Raw genomic sequence first — 21,255 nt, forward strand, 5'->3', positions numbered from 1 at the left:
CTAAATTTAAGGCAATGACAGGCAAACCAGTGTTAATTCTCTAAAATGTCTAAGCAAGCCTCAAATCAGTAAGCAGACTGAGTTGTGGTTTATTAAAGTAACAGGTTAGAACTCACTATCACGCTGGTGTGCTGTGACGTCACATCCTCCTGGCCATGCCTCCTCCTGTAAACCGTCCACTGCCATCATCTGTAAGAAGACCGGGCAACGCGTCTCAACAAGGTGCTCTGTGTGAGGCACCGTGAAGCCAGACACTCTAAGACATTGGCAGACTTTGCTTAGCTCAGCCCAAAATGTGCAACACTCTCCCCTCAAACCAGGGCTTGTTTAGCTGCTGGCACATGAAGGCATCAGTCAGATGTATGCCAGCTGAGCTGAAGTGTGCCCACAGAGTACACACTGCAACATCACTACCAGTACTCGTGCCCTCACCTTGTCTACCTTGGCACTTTTTGAGTTTGATGGAAAGTGCCAGACAGCATATTTATACATCTTAATTAGCAATAATGAAGCCCGGTACCTGCCAACAATCTGTTGCCAGTAGTTACTGTGTGGTGTTGACTAGACTGTATGCCTGTTGTTTGCCTGCTACTTACATGAGAACTGCACAATTGAAATAGGTGAAAGGATCATGTGTTTTTCCTAAAGCCAATTAGATTCGCTAACAAACAAGTAATGATGATGGATATTTAACACTTGAGGATGGAGATGTTTAGTCTGAAAGGGCCTTTTACAACACGTAATAACTAAGCCTGTATCTATAGGACGGTAAAACCTGCACCGTGCCCCAGATTTATAGCAGATTATGAATGAGCAGGAGATGGTTATTAGCTGTTCTAACTGTTTGTCACGCTGCAGATCATTCATTTTAAAGGGCCTGTCAGGACATGGTGAACGAGAGCAGATTCTGAGGATGTTTAAAGTCCCTGTGATCTGAAGCCATGTTTGGATGCAAACATGTTTAGATCTGTTGGCCAAGATAAGTTTGAGCTCTGCACAGCCAGACGTTTTTATGGAGTTGTGAAAACAAGTTGCATGATTTTTTTTTTAAACCGTGAAATAGGCTACAACCATCCTCCTGACGTCTGGATTTATGGCCTGGTAATTCCCCTCTGGAGTAATTTGGCTGGTACATCTGCAGCTTAGCAGCATTCCAGCAGAGCTCTCCTGTGCTGTGAAGTCAGGAGATGACTGATTGATTGATTGTATTACTCCAGTTTTAGCATGGCTTTGCAGAGCTATAGCAGTGAAGTTCTAATGTGATCTATCCAGCGAGCAGCCCGCGTGCTTTTGGGTTAGCCTGCTGTGACGATCGCAAATCATGGTTAGAAAGTGAACTTTGCAAAATACCACACAGTAATAACAGGAAACTGATAGACACTGTTTCAGATTAAAAGATGTTTAACTTAATTCCAAGCAGAATTATATGTAAGATTTAATGGTTGCAAATTATAAACACAACAACTGAATACAACATATCGTTTATGGTGTGTTTTTCCCTGGTAACAACACGAAAATTCAATTATCAGAGTTCCTCATCACTGACTTGATGCTTCCACATGTTATTTCTGATGCCAACTGCAGGCTAAAAATGATTACACGCAAACATGTAGTGTGCTGATGGAAGTCTGCAGTTTCCAAGCGCCACTTACTGCTGAGGCAGTGAAGAGACCAGTTGCTTTCATAGCCTACAAAAAGGTAAATCTAACATGAATAAATAAATAAATAACAACATTAAAAATTAAAATGCAATAAAAGGATTCCAAGTGGTCCACACAAGGCGCATCTTAATGTTGGTGTTGTTGGTAAATTTAAAGTTTACCTGCTAAACTAGAAGTAGAAATTAGCTGATGCTAATCGGAAAATTAGCTAAATTAACAAGCTATCGATTAGTTATCTAGCAACTAGCTATATTTACAGAATAATTTCACCAGAACTATACCGTCTGGTGCATATGTTATGATGCAGAGCAAAAATACTTGATTTGCTAGTAGCGTTTTGGTTGTATAAGCGAAATTATAATGAAATTAGATTAAATAAACTGTAAGGTTAGCTAAATCTGAGAGGAAGCACCTGAAACCGGAAGTACACGAATTCATTCAACTGTTAGAAATACAAACTTCAATACCTGATGGAGAAGGAAAATCAGAGACATGCTTGGAAAACATAGCGTGAGGGGTAAACTTACCGGCCCCTTTATTAGGTCCACCTGTTCAACCGCTCATAAACGCAAGTATCTTATGAGCAGACATGTAGACATGATTAAGCCGACCTGCTGACGTTAAAATCGAGCATCAGAATGGGGAGGAAAGGTAATATAATTAGCTTTGAACATGGCATGATTGTCGGCTGCCTGTATGAGTATTTCATTAACTGTTCTCTGGTGGGATTTTCCCCCACACATCCATCTCTGAGGTTTGCACGGAAGGGTCTGAAAAAGACAAAATAAGACCTGAGCAGCAGTTCTATGGCCAAAAATTTCTTGGTCAGAGGAGAATGGCCACACTGCTTCCAGCTGATACGAGGGCAACAGTAACTCAAATAACGACTCTTTTCAACCGAGGTATGCAGAAGAGCATCTCTGAATGCACAGCACATCAAAGCTTGAAGCAGATGGGCTACAGCAGAAGAAGACCTGGGTGCCACTCCTTTCAGGTAAAAACACTACAATGACAATACAGACGCCAAAACTGTACAACAGAAAACTGGAAAAACATTGTCAGGTCTGAATACTTTAATGGTAAAGGCAGAATTTGTCATAAACAACATAATAATATGGATATCCAATATCCATCCTGCCTTGTGTTGACAGTTGTTTTCTTGGGGATGCTTCATTGCCATGCTTTGGGCCCTTTAGTACCAACTGAGCATCATTTAAACTCCACAGCCTACCTGAGTATTGTTGCTGACCATGTCTGTCCCTTTATATAGACCAAAATCCTCTGAGGGATGTCTCCAGCACTTTGTTGAACTTGTGCACAAAACATGTATGCAGTTCTGAAGGAAAAAGAGGATCCAACCTGGTACTAGCAAAGCATACCTGATAAAGTGTCCAGTGAGCATATATTCAGAATGAGCTAATCCCAAAAAGGGGGAATTTGTTTCTAGCTTACCCACACAACTTACAGTCTTTAAACGCAAACAACAATAAATCATAAGTTATAAAAATATTAACCTAAATTAAAATTGTTAGTGTTAACTCACCTAATAGCCGTGGGAATGAAGGATTTTAAAGTTTCTGTTGATTCTTCTTTGGGAAGTTCAGTTTCAAAGTGTCTTTATTATATTAGAGGTTAATATATGTTTATTTAATGTTACTACATCACTTTTGCAGTTAAATGAGTTCTCTTCCTTCACCTTCACACTTGCTTGCGCTTCACTGTTGATAGGTTTCTCTTTCCTCTGGTTGTCATCTGGCTTTGTTCACCTGATACTAGACGCGTGGCAGCTATCAGAGGAAGACAATGCCATCAACACAATGCTCAACACAGGGATCCACAGCATGTTTGACACCTGATTTATCTCAAGCACCTATGCAAATTGTTAACTATCCAGCAACAAAGGGTCCTACGCTTGATGAGCGGGTGGGGTCTGATTCTCTTGGGAGCTGGAGGGGGTTGACCTTGACATCTGGCCCCCGATCACGCAGCTAGTTCGAGCCAGCTGCCCAAATAGGTCTGGTTTTTCCCCTAAAACACCTCATCCATCTGCTGAATTTCTTGTCATATAAGTTTCTCCATGATTGCCTGAGGCACTTCCATTCACAGACGCGTGCAGGGTGACACTGATCCCCGCTTTGACGCCCATCCATATTTAAAGGGGTGCGCAGGTGACCTGTGGGTGGCCCTTTCTGGCACGCTGAGGGCACTCCTGCGCCCACAGAATCTTGCATAACACGTTTGTTAGATATTTCCTCAAATTACAGCCATATGATATAATGCACAATGAACTAATGGGGCTTCAGTCTAGTAGGCACTCAGATGACACGTGCCACCACCGCACAAAAGATGGGATCAGGGAAATTCAATCTGGTGATGAATGTGTAAGGATGACAATGAGCACGCCAATTAGCTTATAAATACAACAGGTGACACCTACATAAAGCCCCAATTACATGCTTTTTTTATGTCCAGTGTCTGTCAAGTCAGACTACAAGTTAATAAACATTAAAGAAAAAAATAGATTTATTATGTATGATGCCACTTCTGTTACCTATAATGTAACATTATGACATTATGGTGGTGTCTAAATGACAAGAGCCAGCTTAAATTTAGTCTCAAAATTCAATGACTAAGCCAGCACAGGTGATTGTGCTGCCATTTCACCTGTAACATTTATTATATTACTGGTGTCTGTCATTTTCACTGTATGCAGCTTCTATTGTCAGCTCCAAGGTGGTGCCGTGCTGGTGTGGACTGGCACCTGGTGCACTGCTGGAGATGCACCGTCAGGCTGAGGTGACGAGGGAGAGGTTGCGTTTTAACCAGCTACGTGGCGGGGAGACAGGGAAGCGAACCGCCTCTTACAAAAGCCATCGGCTGGTAAACACCACAAGTGCTTTTCCCAAAAGATTTCACACAGCGCTGTTGCGCACATAGGCAAATGAAAGTGCAGTTTTTAAAAGCAATCTCGCTACTCAGTTGTCAGACGATGCCACTTCTCTCTTTCGCCTGGAGGGCATGGGAATTTCTCCAGAACAAAGGGAAGCGACGCTTTGAGCAGGAAGAAAACAAAAGCTCTGACACAAATCAGCGCAATTAGAAACACTAATTGTAGTTCAACTGCCAGCGAGATCAGAGTTAATTGAGAGTGGCTTGTATTTTATCCACAGGACAGGTGTTAAACGGAAGAGACAGCGATCCACTTTATGGAAGATTTGCATCAGATTTAAGCTGCACTGATGGATTAAACAGATCTACTGCAAAAGAGACTCACAACACATAAAATCCTAATTTATTCGCCATTACGGGCTTTTGATGTGACTCAAAAAAAAAAAAAAAAAAAAGCAAATCACCAGTTTTCCTTTACTGAAACTTTATTGAAAAGGACTAAAACCATCGTACCTGTGCCTTTCAAGCTACATCCAGTGAAACCTTGGGATTTAATTATAATAGTTGTGGTAATATCTAAAAGTTCATGTTACAAACTGTAGCACATGGAGAATTGGTGAACGTTAAACGGCATCACCAAATTCTTATGAAGTGCTTTTGTTGGCACTTTACATACAGTCACCATTAACAGCATTACACTGTTATAATACATACATTTTCTACACCACAATGTATAACTACAATAATTATAAGAATAATAATAGAAAAAAAAAAAACCATACATTCGTATCCCCAAACATCCAGGAAAGTCTTGCATATTTGCTAAAGTGTAAAAATTAAACACAAAAAGTTGATCTACCTTCACATTCGTTAATTATACAGTTTGACTTAAATAGATTACAGCATGGTCATGTGATGAGGTTTGATCAAAATGAACCCACTAGAACCCGATCAAAGGTTTCTAGATGAGTAAAAGCTATACAAGTTGGCTTGTGTGTAAGTGAGACATAATCAAAACATGTGGCCGACATGCAGGAATGACAAGAATTCAAACATCCATTTCATTGATTCGTAACATTAGAAAGTCTGAATGAACTGTGAGACCAATCACACACACACACACAGACAGAAGTAGACTCAACATGTTTACATCAAAAAAGTAATTTTAGGTCTCCATCATGTTGGAGCCACTCATGTTTAATTGTGTTGGCCCCTGTGCAGGCGACGCCATTCACTCCTCTAAACTCAATGACGCTTTGCTAAATAGCGAGATCTTTTATAAACGCCGTCATCATTTCCTTCAAAACTGTGTGCCACATTACAAGCACCGTCAGGGGATTTAGCTGCAGCTTAAGTCTTAGTGTCTGGCAGCTGTATGTGGCCTATGGCAAGCAGCATCATATTATCAGTAAAAGACTACCAGGAGGAGGATTGTCAGATCCCCAACTGGAGCTTTATGTCATTTTCATCAAGAAGGGGAAAAAAAATCCTAGTGTATTTGCACTATTTGTTAGAACAGGGCGGAGATTTGCCTACAACACATTTAAGGTGTACACTGATGCATATACACAATTAATAAACTTAAATTATGGTGGGGGGGGAATTTTACCTTCAAGCATTTTAAGTGCTTTGCATATTCAGATTTATTGTATGAGAAACATTATGCAAAGAGCCAAGGAATATTGATGCAGATCTTTCCTTTTTTTGAGTGCAAAATATCCCTTTGCACTGTTGTTGTCAAATATAATTTCAAGATGCTTTTCATTTAGATTTGGGTTTTCATATGACATCTACCAAAGCACCAAATTATGTTAAAGCATAAAGCAAATGTATCAATCAAGCTAAAAGACAAACTGACAACCAAAATCAATTAATTTGAACTAGTCACCCCCAGTTTTCATTTGAACTAAACAACCCCAGGGTACAAATGTACTGACATTATATATAATCTGAGAAAATATATTTTTGTTAGTTAATCGTCTGAACACAGGACCACATTGTAGACTTGAGAGTAAATCACCCGAACACCAGTCCCAGAAATTATGTCTATAAAAAAGCATGTGAAATAAATGATGAAAGTGGATTGCTTTTTGGAACTCAAGTAAAATAACACCTTCCCCAGGAAGCACAATTTCAAACATTTTACAAAATGTGTATAAACTCAAAAGCGCTTGAAGTAACATTGCGAGCGACTATACAAAATGTACAATAGAATTCGTAAGAGCTTGAAAAGATCAATGAACACCTGGCAGCCCAATACAGACCGGTTAAAGTGGTTAGTAAAGCCTAAAACATACGAGCCCAGGATTAACACTTCAGCTAAAGTTGGAAGGCAATCAGTGAGAAGCTTGTCCATCATGGAAAGCAGATTCTTAGCCACAAAGCACTCAAGATTCCAAAAAGCTAATTCAAACACTGTTAGCATTGCAAAAAAAATACAGATAAAACATCAGATAACCATTTTCAATACAAAGAAATAAACCCGATGCCTTTGTCACATCATCAGACAGAAAATATCAGCAGTAACTTCTTGTCCATAATGTGTCTGGGTAAAAAGAAAAGGGATTTAAAAAAAACACAAGAGAATAAAAACACATATGAAATGTTCTCTTTGGATACAAATACTTTAAAAGGCAAGCAAGGATCGATCACCTTGTTAGTGTACCGTATACATACATTTCAGACTTAAGTATTTCAAAGTTGCCCGCAAGACATTCAGTAACAGGAGGTTTTGGCCTTACGTTCGCACAACAGCCGATAAAATAACCACTTCCACAGCAGAAAGAAAGTAATAACTTGTGCATGCCAAAAATGTGTTTCTGATGTAACGTTCATGAAAATGTAAATTGTGTTTGTGTTGAAATTCCACAGATCTAGTGTAGCAGTTTGCCTCATATGGGATTTGGTATCATACAGTGTAAAGGTCAAATATTTCCAAGACAGCAAAACAATTAAAAACTCATAAATAGTACAAAAAACCACTAAACAGGATAAGATGGATCATCCTCATGGCCTCATGTATCAAACATTGCCTGATGCAGATGTTTGATATATTGTTAAACATGGCAACGATAAGTAAATGACAGTTATGTGACTATTAAACATGTTTAACACTGTAAATACAGCGGGAATAAACAATTATAGATGTAACCCTAACCATCACTAAATGACTATACTACAGGTTGCACAAGCCATAGACTGTATAGAAAAGAAAAATTTAGCCCTGGGTCTAAAATCAAAGCCAGCCACCATTTTTTGTTTTCCAATGACCAGCAGATCATTATATCATTAGAAAAATGTTTCTAATGTTTTAATTACCAACTTCAAGCCTGTTAAATCAAGTGTGGCATTTTTTAAAAACATCTTTTTAACTTAACCCTACGATTTATCAATTTGTTAGCATATGGTGCCTTTTGATCACCAAGTTTGGCTTCAGAGATGGCTAAACAGCTGGAGCTGAAGCCTCAGAATGGGGGTCTCCACAAACCAAAAGCTGTAAGTGACACCACAGTGGCTATATCCATCCATCTTTCTACAGTCTATGGCACAATCACACATAAAAGTGGCTTTATCCAAGAATAACCTTACTTAAGTACCAGCAGCTGCCCTGTAGCTGTAGCATTTGGTCAGGACACATGGATAAATTAAAATTAAGGAGCATGGTTTAACATAGAAACCCTAACCCTTAAAGTGAAATGAGAACAGTTAGCTTCTCATGGTTAACATGTTATCTAAATGGCAATCACTGGTTATTTACCCTGAAAATTATTAGTGAATTCTCATTAGCACCCCATAAAGTGGTAAGACACACGGTACATAGTGAATTTGAGCCTAAAATAGGAATTAGATATGCATGAATTTTAGTTTTAGTTTTTTCACAATAGGATAGGTCGTGGGAGGGGGGTATGGGAATACAGTGTCGCTTTTAACATCAGGTACCTTACAAACCCATTGTAAATGAGCTTTGAAAAATGGATAAGTAAAAATGATTGAGCATATACCCACATGTGCAGATGGTACCATTAACACAATCTTGAGCAAAAATAAACAGTATGAAAAAGAGGAAGGCTGTTCAATCAGTAACAAAGAACTCGAAGCTTCTTTATCAAATCAACATAAAGAGATGAGTTTTACTCCAACATGTGATTAAAATGTAAACAAAACCACTACCAGCTGAATATAAAGCATTACCTTTAATATGATTATTGCACTTAAAGTAAAAATTATCACCTCCAACCAGGGACTTTAAGAGCCTTGGTCAAAGAAAATTAAATGATAGTCATCACAATAAGAATAAAAAATAAAATGTCAGTAACTGATAAAAGGAATGTGCATTTGTTCTTGAGGAGAAAAAAAAAAAAACAACGCACACCTCAGGAAGCTAGAGACAGATCAGGCTTCCAGGAACTGTCAGCAAATTCTTACAAGTATCTTCCAGTGTTTCTAAGAAAATCCATCAATCACTAAAGCTGAATGTGTCCACATCTGCACCACGAGGCAGGCAGGGGACAAAAAGCTGATGCCGTGACATGCAACGTAGTTTAAGTGGCAAGTTTTGGACTTGCACTGATTGTAACGCAGTACCTACAGCTTCATCTTATAAACCTCTAGACCATCTCTCAGCAAACAGCACATAACTGTGACTACAGCATCTGGTAAACACGAATTTGGCAGCATTTGCACTGTAAGAGCTTCTCAGCAGCTGATGGCAACTGTGTGCAACAGACCTCTGTTGGTTTACAAGTACAGTACAGCTAAACATAGTTGGTGTGAAAAGATTTGATTTGATTTCAATAAGCTAAATGTCTCCTGTTTAAGTACCTAAGAATACACTCCAAGAAGTAATCATGAAAAAAATTATAACACGGAATTATAAGAATGCCAAAAAAGGCCAAAACCTGTATGACCTACATATTAAAAAAATAAAAAAGCCTAGAAAAACTAACCACTGAATAGTAACTCAATAATTGATCAGTTCTATTTGTTCCCACTCACTTTAACACCTGATAACGATTCATGAGCTATTGCTAAACCTTCATTAGTACCTTTTCATCCTGCGTCATTTTTTCTACTTTTTGGAAAGTTTGCCCGCCTTCTTTTTTGGCTCATAGGGTGTCCGTAGAATACTCGGTGTCTCCTCCATGACGCGTACCAGCAGGTTATCAATGTAATCCTCCAGTTCCCTGATGTGGGCATCTTTCTTTTTCACCACTTCTTTCTGTTTGATGAGTTCCTGCACAACCTCTTCAAAAGACAAGTTGCTATAGGCAGCCACGCTTTCCTGTGTCACCTCCTGAAAGTGGAAAACAAAGAAATGATCATGACCTATGTTTTGTAAAAGGGGGCTTAAATCTTTGACGATCAGGGCACCAGTAAGTCTTTATGCGCCATCATTGCTGATTAAATTGGCTGTTTGGCACAGAGTCACATGTTTATCTTTTGTTGTGCTACTAATGAAGGCTAACTGAGGATAGTAGGGTTTTGGCTCTGACATGGTCAATGAATTCGGTAATAAACATTCTGATTTAACACTAGTGCCTGAAGATTTACTGTTTGGCTGTTACTGGCATATCACACACATAATACTATCAGTGTATAGGCCATCTAACGTGTGACCACAAGAAAGATTTTATTTTGATCCTTGAAGAACAAAATGCAGAAACGGATGCTGGAGGCAATTCTCAATTGTTTCATTAAAGTTTGAAAGATGAACCTGACCCCTCAGACAACAGTCTCAGTGGACAGGTGGCTGTCAAGAAGTCATTCTTGAGGAAAGTTATTATACAATTTAAACAAGAACTGGACTGAAAATCAGTGGCAACAGATCTTATGGAGTGAGGAATCCAAATTTGGAATTTTTGGTTGTAATCGTCATACTACTGCAACCACTAAAGGAGGCTCCTTCATGCTTTCTGGTGATGTACTCTCTGTCAAAACTGACAAAATTATGAATGCAGAAAGGTTTTTGTAAAAAGCTTCCCCTCAGACAGTTATAGAATAAAGGTGGTCATATCAAAAATTGACTTTCAAGGTTGTTAGAATTGCATAAATTCAGTTTTAACTGTACTGTGTTTCCATGTATGTTTGTACATTTTTCAGTAAATCAAAAAATACCAGTAAGAACATGACCTTTGGACAGTAACCTATCTAAAGGTGAAAAACAAGGACCCTTAGTCCCTTATAGCTTAACTACTCTGCTTTGACACTACAGCACATTTTTGTCTTTGCTTTCTAGTGTTAAAAACACATACTCTTTAATTCAAGACGACTCGGGCAAAAACTTCAAATAATGTGCCAGTACTTAACAATAAAGATTACCAAAACAATTTAATCTTTGTTTTGAGGGGGAAATGCCAGGCTGCATATTTCTACAAATAAAGGTCACGCTAATAAATGCCAAAATACGAATGCAACCCAAGCCCAGCTTTGCTCTTTGAGGACAATCTAGTTGGACAGAGCAGGGTGGTACAGTATGTGCAGATCATATTGCGCGGGTACGAGAGGAGCTGTAATCGTTTTTAATGAGGGACCACTTTATCGCTTCAGTGCTGGGCATCCTCCCCTGAACGGATAGAACAGCAAAGCCTTCACCCTGTTTAAAATACCACACTTATCAGCTTCCACTCCCATGCACCATTCAAGCCTTCACTGCTGGGTAAAGACAATGCAGAAAGAGCTGGAGCAGGACTGCTTACCAGGTATCTTATCGCTTCTAACAGCATAGAGGCTACTGTGGGGCGACACAAACCAAAATGAAATATTTGCCACAGAGATTAAATGTCCAACGTAAGGAGGGTTTCAGGAACAGAGCTTGGTAACCTATTCCTCACACACAAACACACCTACCCAAAAAAAAAAAGCCATCTCACTGAAAGATACTGCACTTAAGCCATCTGAGAGGGAATAAGAGAGCAGACAGCCATATGGAAGGATGCTGGTTTCACGTACAAGCGTGTATACATGCACACACTCGCTTTCCCTCTCACACGCACACACACACACACACACATATACATACACACCCCCACGGCATAATAATCAGGAGCTTTAGTGGTTGGTGACAAAGGCCTGGAAATGACCATGAACTGGCAAAGTAATGATGACCATTTTTCTGCGATCAGTAGTGAGGAGAAGATAAGGCGCACACTTGGCATTCTCCAGTTGTGTCATTACAGTTTCTAATGAGCTCAGCTTTGAGAATCTAAAAGCTCAGTCCTTTGAAATCTCTCACTGCCCTCCCTCCCTCCTGCGTGTAGTTAATTAGGGCCTCGAAGCAGAGGAAATGGGAGCTGCCATTTCTGCGAGGCACAGCAGCATGCACGGGGGCACATGTGTGGATACCGACAGCCCTCAACACCCACAAAGAAAGGTGAGGAAAGCCATTATCAGCATTCTCCTTCTCATTTAGGCATCACTTCGGCTATTGCTACCCCCCGCTCCTTCATGTGTATCAGTTTTGCTGTGTAACAGTCTGCAAATTTTAACTACTAAACAACTAGCAACTACTAAAGAGTTAAAAACTTTATCTACAAATAAGGTAAAAATGATATCATAAAGTATTTCTGTGCCCTGTCTCATAAAAAAACAAACAGCAATTAAACGATCTGTGCAATACATCACTACAACTGACCTTACAGGCCGAAATTTCACACCACTTCAAACTATGATTAGATCGGACATGATGACCGATGTGTGCAGCTGCTAATTAGTTGAATGGCACGTCCGAGTTTTCAGGGGTCTCACAAATCAATGTCACCAGCTGCTTAAGAGTCCTCAATAACAAAATCTGCTCAGCATTACATATAAAATGTACACAAATATAACTGTTGCACTTATTCTCCCTTTTTTTTCTTCTACACTTTCAGCCACTGTCAGGTAATATGAAACTATATCACTTTCTAAACCATATTCTTACTATTTTTTTGTCCTTCTTCTTCTGGCCAAAGGTGATGTCAGGTCCGGTTGATTTTTTGTCACTGCAAAACAACCAAATGCAAAGTTAGTAATCACATTAAAGCATTGCACTCTGTATTTTAGCAGACTTTTGCAAATATAGAAGCTCTGATGTTCTCATGTCCTGCGCTAGGAGAACAATAATAATAAATACATTAACAAGGAATAAATAATAAACTTGAAAACACCTTTTTTCACCCATGCACTACATTACAAATGACCGCTAAGCTAGTGTTTGACAAAGGCAGCAGTAAAGATGATGGACTAGTGCCTACAGAGATAAGTGGTTAATTGGGTGGTCTATCTCTTCAGGGGATCTCATTACTATAGCTCAGAGGGCTCTGTTATCAAACCCAGGCACTCTAAAGAGCCACTAATGACACCTTCCACTCTGATAAACCAGAACTTAGCTACAGTGCTCACCAATTCTTTATGTAACACAGGAAAAAGATGTAACTGGCTCAGTGGAAATGTTTAAATAATATTTGACAGCATAATGAGAAAGAGAGCGAGAGAAGGTCTATCAGAAAGTAGATTTCAATCAACAAGGTATTGAGAACTTTACTGGAATTGCAAGCAAATATCCTGTGGAGCAGTGACTATTCCACTGGCATTCCAAGATGATGTTTTGGGATTCCTTGATTGATTCCTTGATTGTGATGAAAAAGACAGAAGTAGCATGCTGCAATCACTGCTCTGCAGGAGCCGAACACAGACTTTGTCTTAGTTTTAATAAGACAACATACATTTTGTTTTTAAGTGTGTTCTCTTGTAAATTTCATTGTTATTCCTGACTGGGACAAGAAAAGAAAAAGTCAAATAAAGTGATGACGTCACTATAGCCAATAAAGCTAACTTAACCACAAATGCAAACAAAAACAGGACAACCTGGCTTTGTAGTTGGAGCTGAATGGGTTAGTGTCTGCTTGCGAGTCTCCACTAAAGGGGTTTGGGGAACGCAGGTCTCCAGAGCTCCCTGAACGCCCCCCATTGCTGGTCTTGCGGCCTTCCTTCTTTCCTGTCACGCGTTCCAGTAGGCTGACCTTCTCCTTTTTCTCCTTCCGCTCTGGTCGGTCCCACAGCTGCCCGTGCTCCCCCTCAAATGGGTTGCGGTTGCGTGGGAGCGTGGCATACTTTTGTGGCAGGGTGTCAGTGATATCAGTGAAAGGGTCACCGTGTGCTTCGTCGTCCTGGAAGCCTGGCACCTCACTCTGGGAACGCCTGTGAGGGCCACCTGTACCTCCTAGAAGATAAATTAGAAATGTAATAAGAAAAAAATATGGGTTTTTTTTAGTGTTTTGTTAAAAGGGATTGGGTGAATTCAATTCATTATCAGTTTAGACATAGAAGAAATGATAAAAAGAAACACTTGTACCATTCATCGAGGTGGTCAAGCAGCCTATCCAACTAATATTTTATCAGCATTGGTTTACATGACTCCGCCATACAGTTTTATATATTTTTATGTCTGCCCTTTAACCTCTACAACTGCATTCAGACCTTTAGAACTTGAGAATGGTTTCCCCTCCACCTCTAGGCAAAGAAACTTTCAATATAAATTCAAACTTATCACAAGGTTCTGATTATCTGCCAGTGATTATCTGTACCCTTAGTGGACAACAGATGACTTATTGATAATGTAAAACAGATAAATATGATAACTGTCTGACTGCAACTTCACTTGGTAAAAATAAGATTTTTACTGCTTTATCACAAAACTACCACACTGCATCTGTGGAGTCTAACATGATTAAAATCATAGATATTATATTTTTAAATATAATGATGCAGTGTGCAAGTGAGCCACGATTTTCATTCAGGTTTGAAAACCCAAAAGAAGAATTTATAGGTAAAAGTGAAGCAGTAACATAAATAAGTAGCTGGTCAAATCCGAATGGCAAACCCTGGATTGGGTATTTGGTCTTGAAAATGAACACCTACACTCATTAACAAGTGTTTTTCTTTATGTTGCCATTGTGAACAAAATACTGTGTCAATATATAGAACCAGAAGAACCATTGTGATCACAACAGTTAAAAACTAACTGTGGATAATAAAACAAGGGTTTGTTTGGCGGTTTTTTCCCATAGGTTTATGTGCAGAAGTATTCTACTGTTTGAACCTCTTTCAGCAAAAATAAAGCAAATTATAATTTTTTTTTGTTATTATCTTTAAACTTATTTTTCACTCTGACATGTTACATTTTAACAGCAGATTCTAGTGAACATGTCAGCCTTTACTATAAGAATCACAACTACTGTTTGCATGAGTTACAGCTGCATTAACTTTGCAGAAAGAACTGGTAAATTGGAGACTGGTTGAGATGGAAAATTTCAGCTTAAAAACAGAAAATGACTAAAATGGCAAAGACTGATATAAATGGCGCGCATTACTACCTTATTGAGTTGAGATTTACAGTACCTTATATTGTTAATAGGATTATATACAAGCAAGCATTCTTACAGACTTCTACAGATGGCCTCTAGAAATTGCAACAACATCCCATTTTAAAATAGAATAAAATAGACTAGCCTTTTACTTTCATTGTACATGTACAATGAAATTGTGGATTAACACTATAAGAGCCATATATTTGTAATGTAGTGTCATTCTGACTATTCTCTACAATTTTAACACTTAAGATTGAGTCTTCACTGAAATATTTTGAATCCCAGTCGGCTGCTTAAACTACTATCCCCCATGCTTGAAAACACAATAACGAAAATGCATCTGCAGATTCTGCAGATTTGATACTGTTTTAAAACCAGTTCCCATATTAAGGGAACTGGTTTTAAAACAGTATCAAAATCCTCTTCAGAGATCTCTCTAGCAGCAATAAAAGTATACCAAACCAAAAAGTGACAATGTAACAAACTACTGTGAAAAACAGAAGCGTTGGTCCTCACCACTCTCTTCTATGGAGTTCATGGAATCCAGTTTGGGTCGAAAGTGGGTCCCGATGAGATCTGACATGGAATGCGCTGCAGAGAGTTTATGGGCCCCAGCGAGTAGCGGTCTCTTGACTTTTGTTTCAGGCTGGGATTGACGTTCTGGTGCGCCGGACTGACGGCTGGGCTCCGAATCACACACGGCAGACCGAGGCAAGATGGCTGAAGAAGCGTCACCGAAGCCGCTGTCGTGTTTGCGACCCTTCACTTTGTCCTTAAGTTTGGAAAAAGGCGAGCGGGGCTTTTCTTTCATGGAGAGGTCAAACATGCTGGCCGTCATGTTGTTCCTCATGAACTGAATGCTGACTTGAATGCGACCTCGTTCTTTCCTCTTCTTCCCGGGCTTGGACTCCAAGGAATACCAGCTAAAAATGAGAGCGCAGGAAGCTTAAGCTGAGCAAATTCAATGAGACAATTTATATAAAAAGAGCAGGGTTTATAAAAATCCTCTGAGTTGATTACGCGTAATGCAACATAATTCAGCAAGACAGGGATACAAAGTCAGAATGTGGTAAAAGTCCTCACACGATCAAACAATATGACAAATGGAAAAATAGCCTCATTCCTTCTAATGGGCTTTACATACATCTTTATGGCTACCACTGAAAAGGCTAATTTGAGAAGACTAATCCAAAGGCGACACACAAATGCAGGGGCTTAAATCATTTGAACTTTTTTATGACACATATGAGAACACAAATTTATAACTCAAAGGATAAACATTCTTTGCAAACTGAACCTAAAAAAATAAATTGTCTGCTGCAGAATAATACAGACCATTTCAGGCTGTTTTTTTGGCTCCTATTTGTTTAACCTCTCTGCTTTTTTCAACTGGAAGTAATGGGATTTATGCCTTCGCTCTGAGCGAAATAAAGTGGCATTTGCACAAATCTGGCCTTTGTTCAGAAATGCAACGACAAGCAATTGGGAAACTGCAAAGCCACATCGCAGGCTTTGCACACAACAGTTCATACATGCTAATGAGACACATCCTCTGTGTTAGAGGGCCTGTGAAGGAGGCCATTAGGAAACCAGCATCAGGATGAAACAAGCGTCAATATTTTCTCACTGCCTTTGCCACAAACATGGAATATATTCTAAAATGGGATGCTTTATCAGTATAACTAAGTCGAAAAACATATTTGCTTAAGTGCATCTGCTTGACTACAATTACTGATATTTTCTTCTAGATTTAAATGAAGATTTATAGTACTCTTTGCAGTGTGACATGAAATTTGAGTTATCTATTCAATCGATTTAAAAAAAAAAAAAAGTCCTGGTATTGGCTTTATAAGAAATCACAGCTGTTGAACGCTATTTTAAGCAGTCTAGCTTGCATCCCAGAAGCCTCAATCATGAAAGGCCTTTTTGGGGCCAATTCCCAGGCTGCGCGCCGTCCTCAGCCTGATCAGTAGCCACAGCATGCCACTGCCGTGGGGCCGAGCCTGCACCTCACGTGTGTCTCAAGGCCAAGATAAACCGCCCTGTGCTTGGAACCACAATCCTCCCACTCCGGTCCAAGCCGCTGGGAAACTCCTCACAATCAACAAACACAGGTGTGCGATAATTATGGGCTGCCTTCTCAGATATCAGTACGGGCTTTCCTCCCCAATATGCCAGTTCAAAAACACTGCGGATGGGCCGTGGTGAACAGAGACCCACTGTGGAGTTCGGATATATTATCGAGAGCCCTGGCATCATTGTCAAGTATGGCTGCGGCGTGGGTATTAGGCCAGCAAGCAACACAGCGATATCCGTTACAGAACCACTGCTGAAAAAGTGCACAGCCTCAAGGTGCATCAGTTGAGGCACCTAAATAAATAAAACCCGTTCACACTGATTATAACATATTGTGATTCTCCCAACTGATGGGCAAAGAGGAAGTCAGCTAATGTCCTTCCCCCCCCGAAACGTGCAGTGAGCTAATTAACACCAGATCCAATTTGGTTTCGCAGTTCCTGTTTGCTTAATGTAGGGTTAAGAAATGTGTGTGTGTGTGTGTTGGACTTTTAAGGCTCATCAACCAAAGTTTAGCCAAATACAGCAGAGTCTTTCCAAGCTCTGATGGTTTACACTGTGTTAGTTTATTTGAATGTACACCTATACATCGATCTCTCTCCTCAAATCTTTTTTCAGTAACTTTAAAGAGGACAAACCTTATTCTGGCATGGCTTTACTTGAAGGCAACTAAGCAGCCTTAACAAGTCACCCAATTATGACTCAGAGAGACGCCCACTATTGTCCACCAATATAGTGGCATAGATAAATATCTGTTTCCAAACTTGAATGTATTTTGCACCAAGAAAGGCACAATGCATAGAGGCCAGATTTTAACACGAGGGAAACTAAACTGTACAGAAACAAGCCAAGATTTAATCCCAGGTGTCTTTGGCTCTGAAGGAGAGCCCATATTACATTCACACCTTTGAAAAAACAAAAACAAAAAATGGAGTATAGGAGTGGCTAACAAGACATGTTTGTCCAGCTCCACTAGTTTCAGTTAGGTCAACTGGTGTCAGTAATTACTCTAAAATAATCTCTCTGCAGCGTAGGCCAATCCATTGCTAAGCCTCAAACAATACAGTGTCATGAAGATGGAAAAAAAAAAAAAAAAAAAAAAAAAAAGTACAACCAACATGTCCTTGCTAACTGAGCATGAAAGTGTGTCACTGGTGTGCTAAATAGTTTTAAAGTGAAGTGCTTCTGTTAGAGCATTTCATTTACTCTGCTCTTAACATTAAAACTTGTGTATCTAATAAAGTGTATTTCTAAAGCAAGTGCACAAAGAAAATAAGGCCAACACTATGGTACTTAAATCATGTGGCGCAACAGGGTTGGGTCATGACCTTAATTGAGACCACAGTGCCTAATATAACATGCAAAAGACAGCACATTTGTGAAGTCTAATATGGCAGTAATACTTGTGGCAAATGTGACAAATAACAACTGACTTAGCTCATGGTGTAATCCACTTATGACTGGAAAGGCTGTGGAAATATTTTCCACTTCCTCTCAAAGGTCTGTCTCTATACCAACAAGACACTACAGACTAAAGACCCTGAATAATGTACATGTGATACTAATGTCTAAGAACTATACTATCTAAAAAAAAAGTGCTGTATGTCCCATGATTTGTGTTAGTGTTAAAACCAGCCCAGGTCTTCTCTTGAAGGGAAACTATTGACCTTACAATGACTGCAAAAATTGCTAATAATAGTATTTCTGTCCCAAAAATCTGAGGGAATTATATTTTCCAAGAAGTGTGTGTGTCTATATGTATATATATATATATATATATATATATATATATATATATATATATATATATATATATATATATATATATATATATATATATATATATATATATATATATATATATATATATATATATATATATATATATATATATATATATATATATATATATATATATATATATATATATATATATATATATATATATATATATATATATGTATATATATATATATATATATATATATATATATATACATATATATATATATATATATACACATATATATATATATATATATATATATATATATATATATATATATATATATATATCATAAATATCAGAGAGCAAAAATACATGGTTATAACATAATCTTCTTCAAAAGTGAGGATAAATGGATCACTTCTACAGCCCACTGCAGTAGTGATTATGTCCCCAAAAAACTTCCCTAAGAACCTTTGTGATGTTTTGTGATATTTAATACACTTTTATTACTTACTCTGTTTTCTTTCTCTCCTTGTTATCGAAGATTTCATTAAGATTTATGCACTTCTGACCCAGAAACTTGTCCATCCCAACCAGAGAGCGATGCATCACTATGAGGCAGAGTTCATACACTTCTGGGTTGCCCTCCAAAAGTAGGCCAGGTAATTCAAAGGAGGCTTCTTCCCTCCACACAGGGTTAAGGGTCTTCTCCGCCACTGATGTTGAGTACTTCTCCTTGCCCAGCTGGATGATAGTGTAGGCATCATTGGTGCCATTTTTGCCTTTGGCCTGTAAACCAGTTGCTTGAAGAACAGTGGCTTGGACATGGGTTGGAAACCACTTTTGAGACTGCTCGCCCAGTGACATTGTAAGCACCGACTGTTAACTGAAATCCATTCAAAATAAAGTCAAATATAATTTATGCAGCAGTTTTTTTCAGTGAGTGTGACATGCAAGAAGCAGCAATCATGATTCACTATAGTCTGATATCAGCGTTTAGCAGCACTTTTTACAGTGGACCATAAGTTTGACAAACTGAGCAAGTCTCATCTTCTGTCAGGTCACAGATGTCCAAGCCACTGCTGAGTCATCTGCAAGAAAACAGAACAGAAAGAACCAGGAAAACATCATTATTTTTGCCAAGAATGAAAGCCTGGCTTATGAAGACACAGAGAGAACTGATATTAAAGCAGGCAGCCTGCTAATAATTTGATGGCAGCCACTTTGGAAGTAATACGGCTAAGCAGAAATCACATTTTGCACTGTATGATTTGCACAATATCTTTAAATACATGTCCCTAAGATGGAGGTTCAAGGCAGATATTGATGATCTCATCCAGTGACACATTTTGGTGTCATTGTCACTGAATTAGTGAGTCACTCAGTGGGATATAGAGCGACCGTTTCATGTATTATTTTCAAATTAGTTTAGACTGAAAATAGAGGTTTTGACTGAGATTAAGAAGCTGTGCACATATTCAAGTAAAGTAGTCATGGGCTGTGGCTCTAGATAACTCTAGATGACGCATTGATGCAGGTATACATGAAAGAAGTGGTGTAAGTAGCCATGTAAGTTACATTAAGATGCAATGTCCCTTTAAGTGAGCGTCTCTCCACAGGTTTGTCAAAAGTAAATATTACTAAACTGATTACAACAATTAAATGATGCGAGGCAATATTAAATTGTCACTTTTTCGTGAAGCTTTGTTAGAGGTAAATTCAGTTAAGACTGGAGGACAACGTTAGCATTATGCGGCTAGCTGGTGAGCACACAGAGAGCATCACACACAAGCACACAGCTTCTTACCTCGGTGTCATTTTCACCAACACCACACGGACATTCAGCGCTTCAGCTCGGCACAAACTCTTCCCTCAAACACACTCATGCGACACTTTCGGCTAATCTTCGCTGAACTTGCTGTTGTTGCAGTCCATTACTGCTCACTGCTGACGGCCAGTGGCGAGATTTACTTCCTAGTCTGACATCACTTCCGGCTCACCCCGGTGAAAGTTGAGGTGTCAAAATAAGGTGGTAGCGCTCGCTCGCGCGTTCTAAGGGAATTAGGTGAAAGAATATTTTTTAAAAATCAATGAAAGCTGCTTAAATATCCAAAGACGAAGAAAAAGTTGAAAAACAAAAACAAATTCAGCATAACCGAAGAATGTTCTCCATACTCGGTACTGGTGCTGGGTTGTGGGTGTACTGTACAGGTAAGCAGCAATGACAGGATATATAAATATGTATAAATTTCTAGCAAACACACTTTCTGTGAGATATTGTTGCGCATGTGTGTGCACAACGTGCGTGTGCTCGCGCATTTTCTTGAGAGGTAAATCATACAAACATGGGAAGTGCTTTTGTCTCATGAGTGGGACATGGAGGTACCGATAAGGGGTTCACTTGAATGAACACAGACATGCTTGTCACCCCACTTGACAAGTGCATCTTAACCAAACACACCTGCCTGTGTGGGGTTTTATCGTTCTGCCGCAACCAGTGCAGTATGTACACACCACTGGCCCTAGGCTCCGGCTGGGCCATCCATCAAACTGAGAT

The 21,255-nt window shown here is 39.1% G+C and overlaps 1 protein-coding gene across 1 annotated transcript; it reads right to left on the reverse strand.

The window, feature by feature from the left end:
* Window positions 1–5,023: 5,023 nt before the first annotated feature.
* On the reverse strand, window positions 5,024–20,692 carry LOC116318773 (rab11 family-interacting protein 2). The gene is made up of 6 exons (XM_031737910.2): window positions 20,506–20,692; window positions 19,213–19,789; window positions 15,410–15,816; window positions 13,392–13,746; window positions 12,466–12,526; window positions 5,024–9,843 (listed from the first exon to the last, which is right to left on the reverse strand). The coding sequence occupies exons 2-6, from the start codon at window positions 19,563–19,565 to the stop codon at window positions 9,619–9,621; spliced, it is 1,401 nt and encodes a 466-aa protein (XP_031593770.1). The 5' UTR covers window positions 19,566–19,789; window positions 20,506–20,692; the 3' UTR covers window positions 5,024–9,618.
* Window positions 20,693–21,255: the final 563 nt, after the last annotated feature.

This window comes from Oreochromis aureus, linkage group 13, assembly GCF_013358895.1.
Source record: "Oreochromis aureus strain Israel breed Guangdong linkage group 13, ZZ_aureus, whole genome shotgun sequence".
Classification (NCBI taxonomy): Eukaryota; Metazoa; Chordata; class Actinopteri; order Cichliformes; family Cichlidae; genus Oreochromis; species Oreochromis aureus.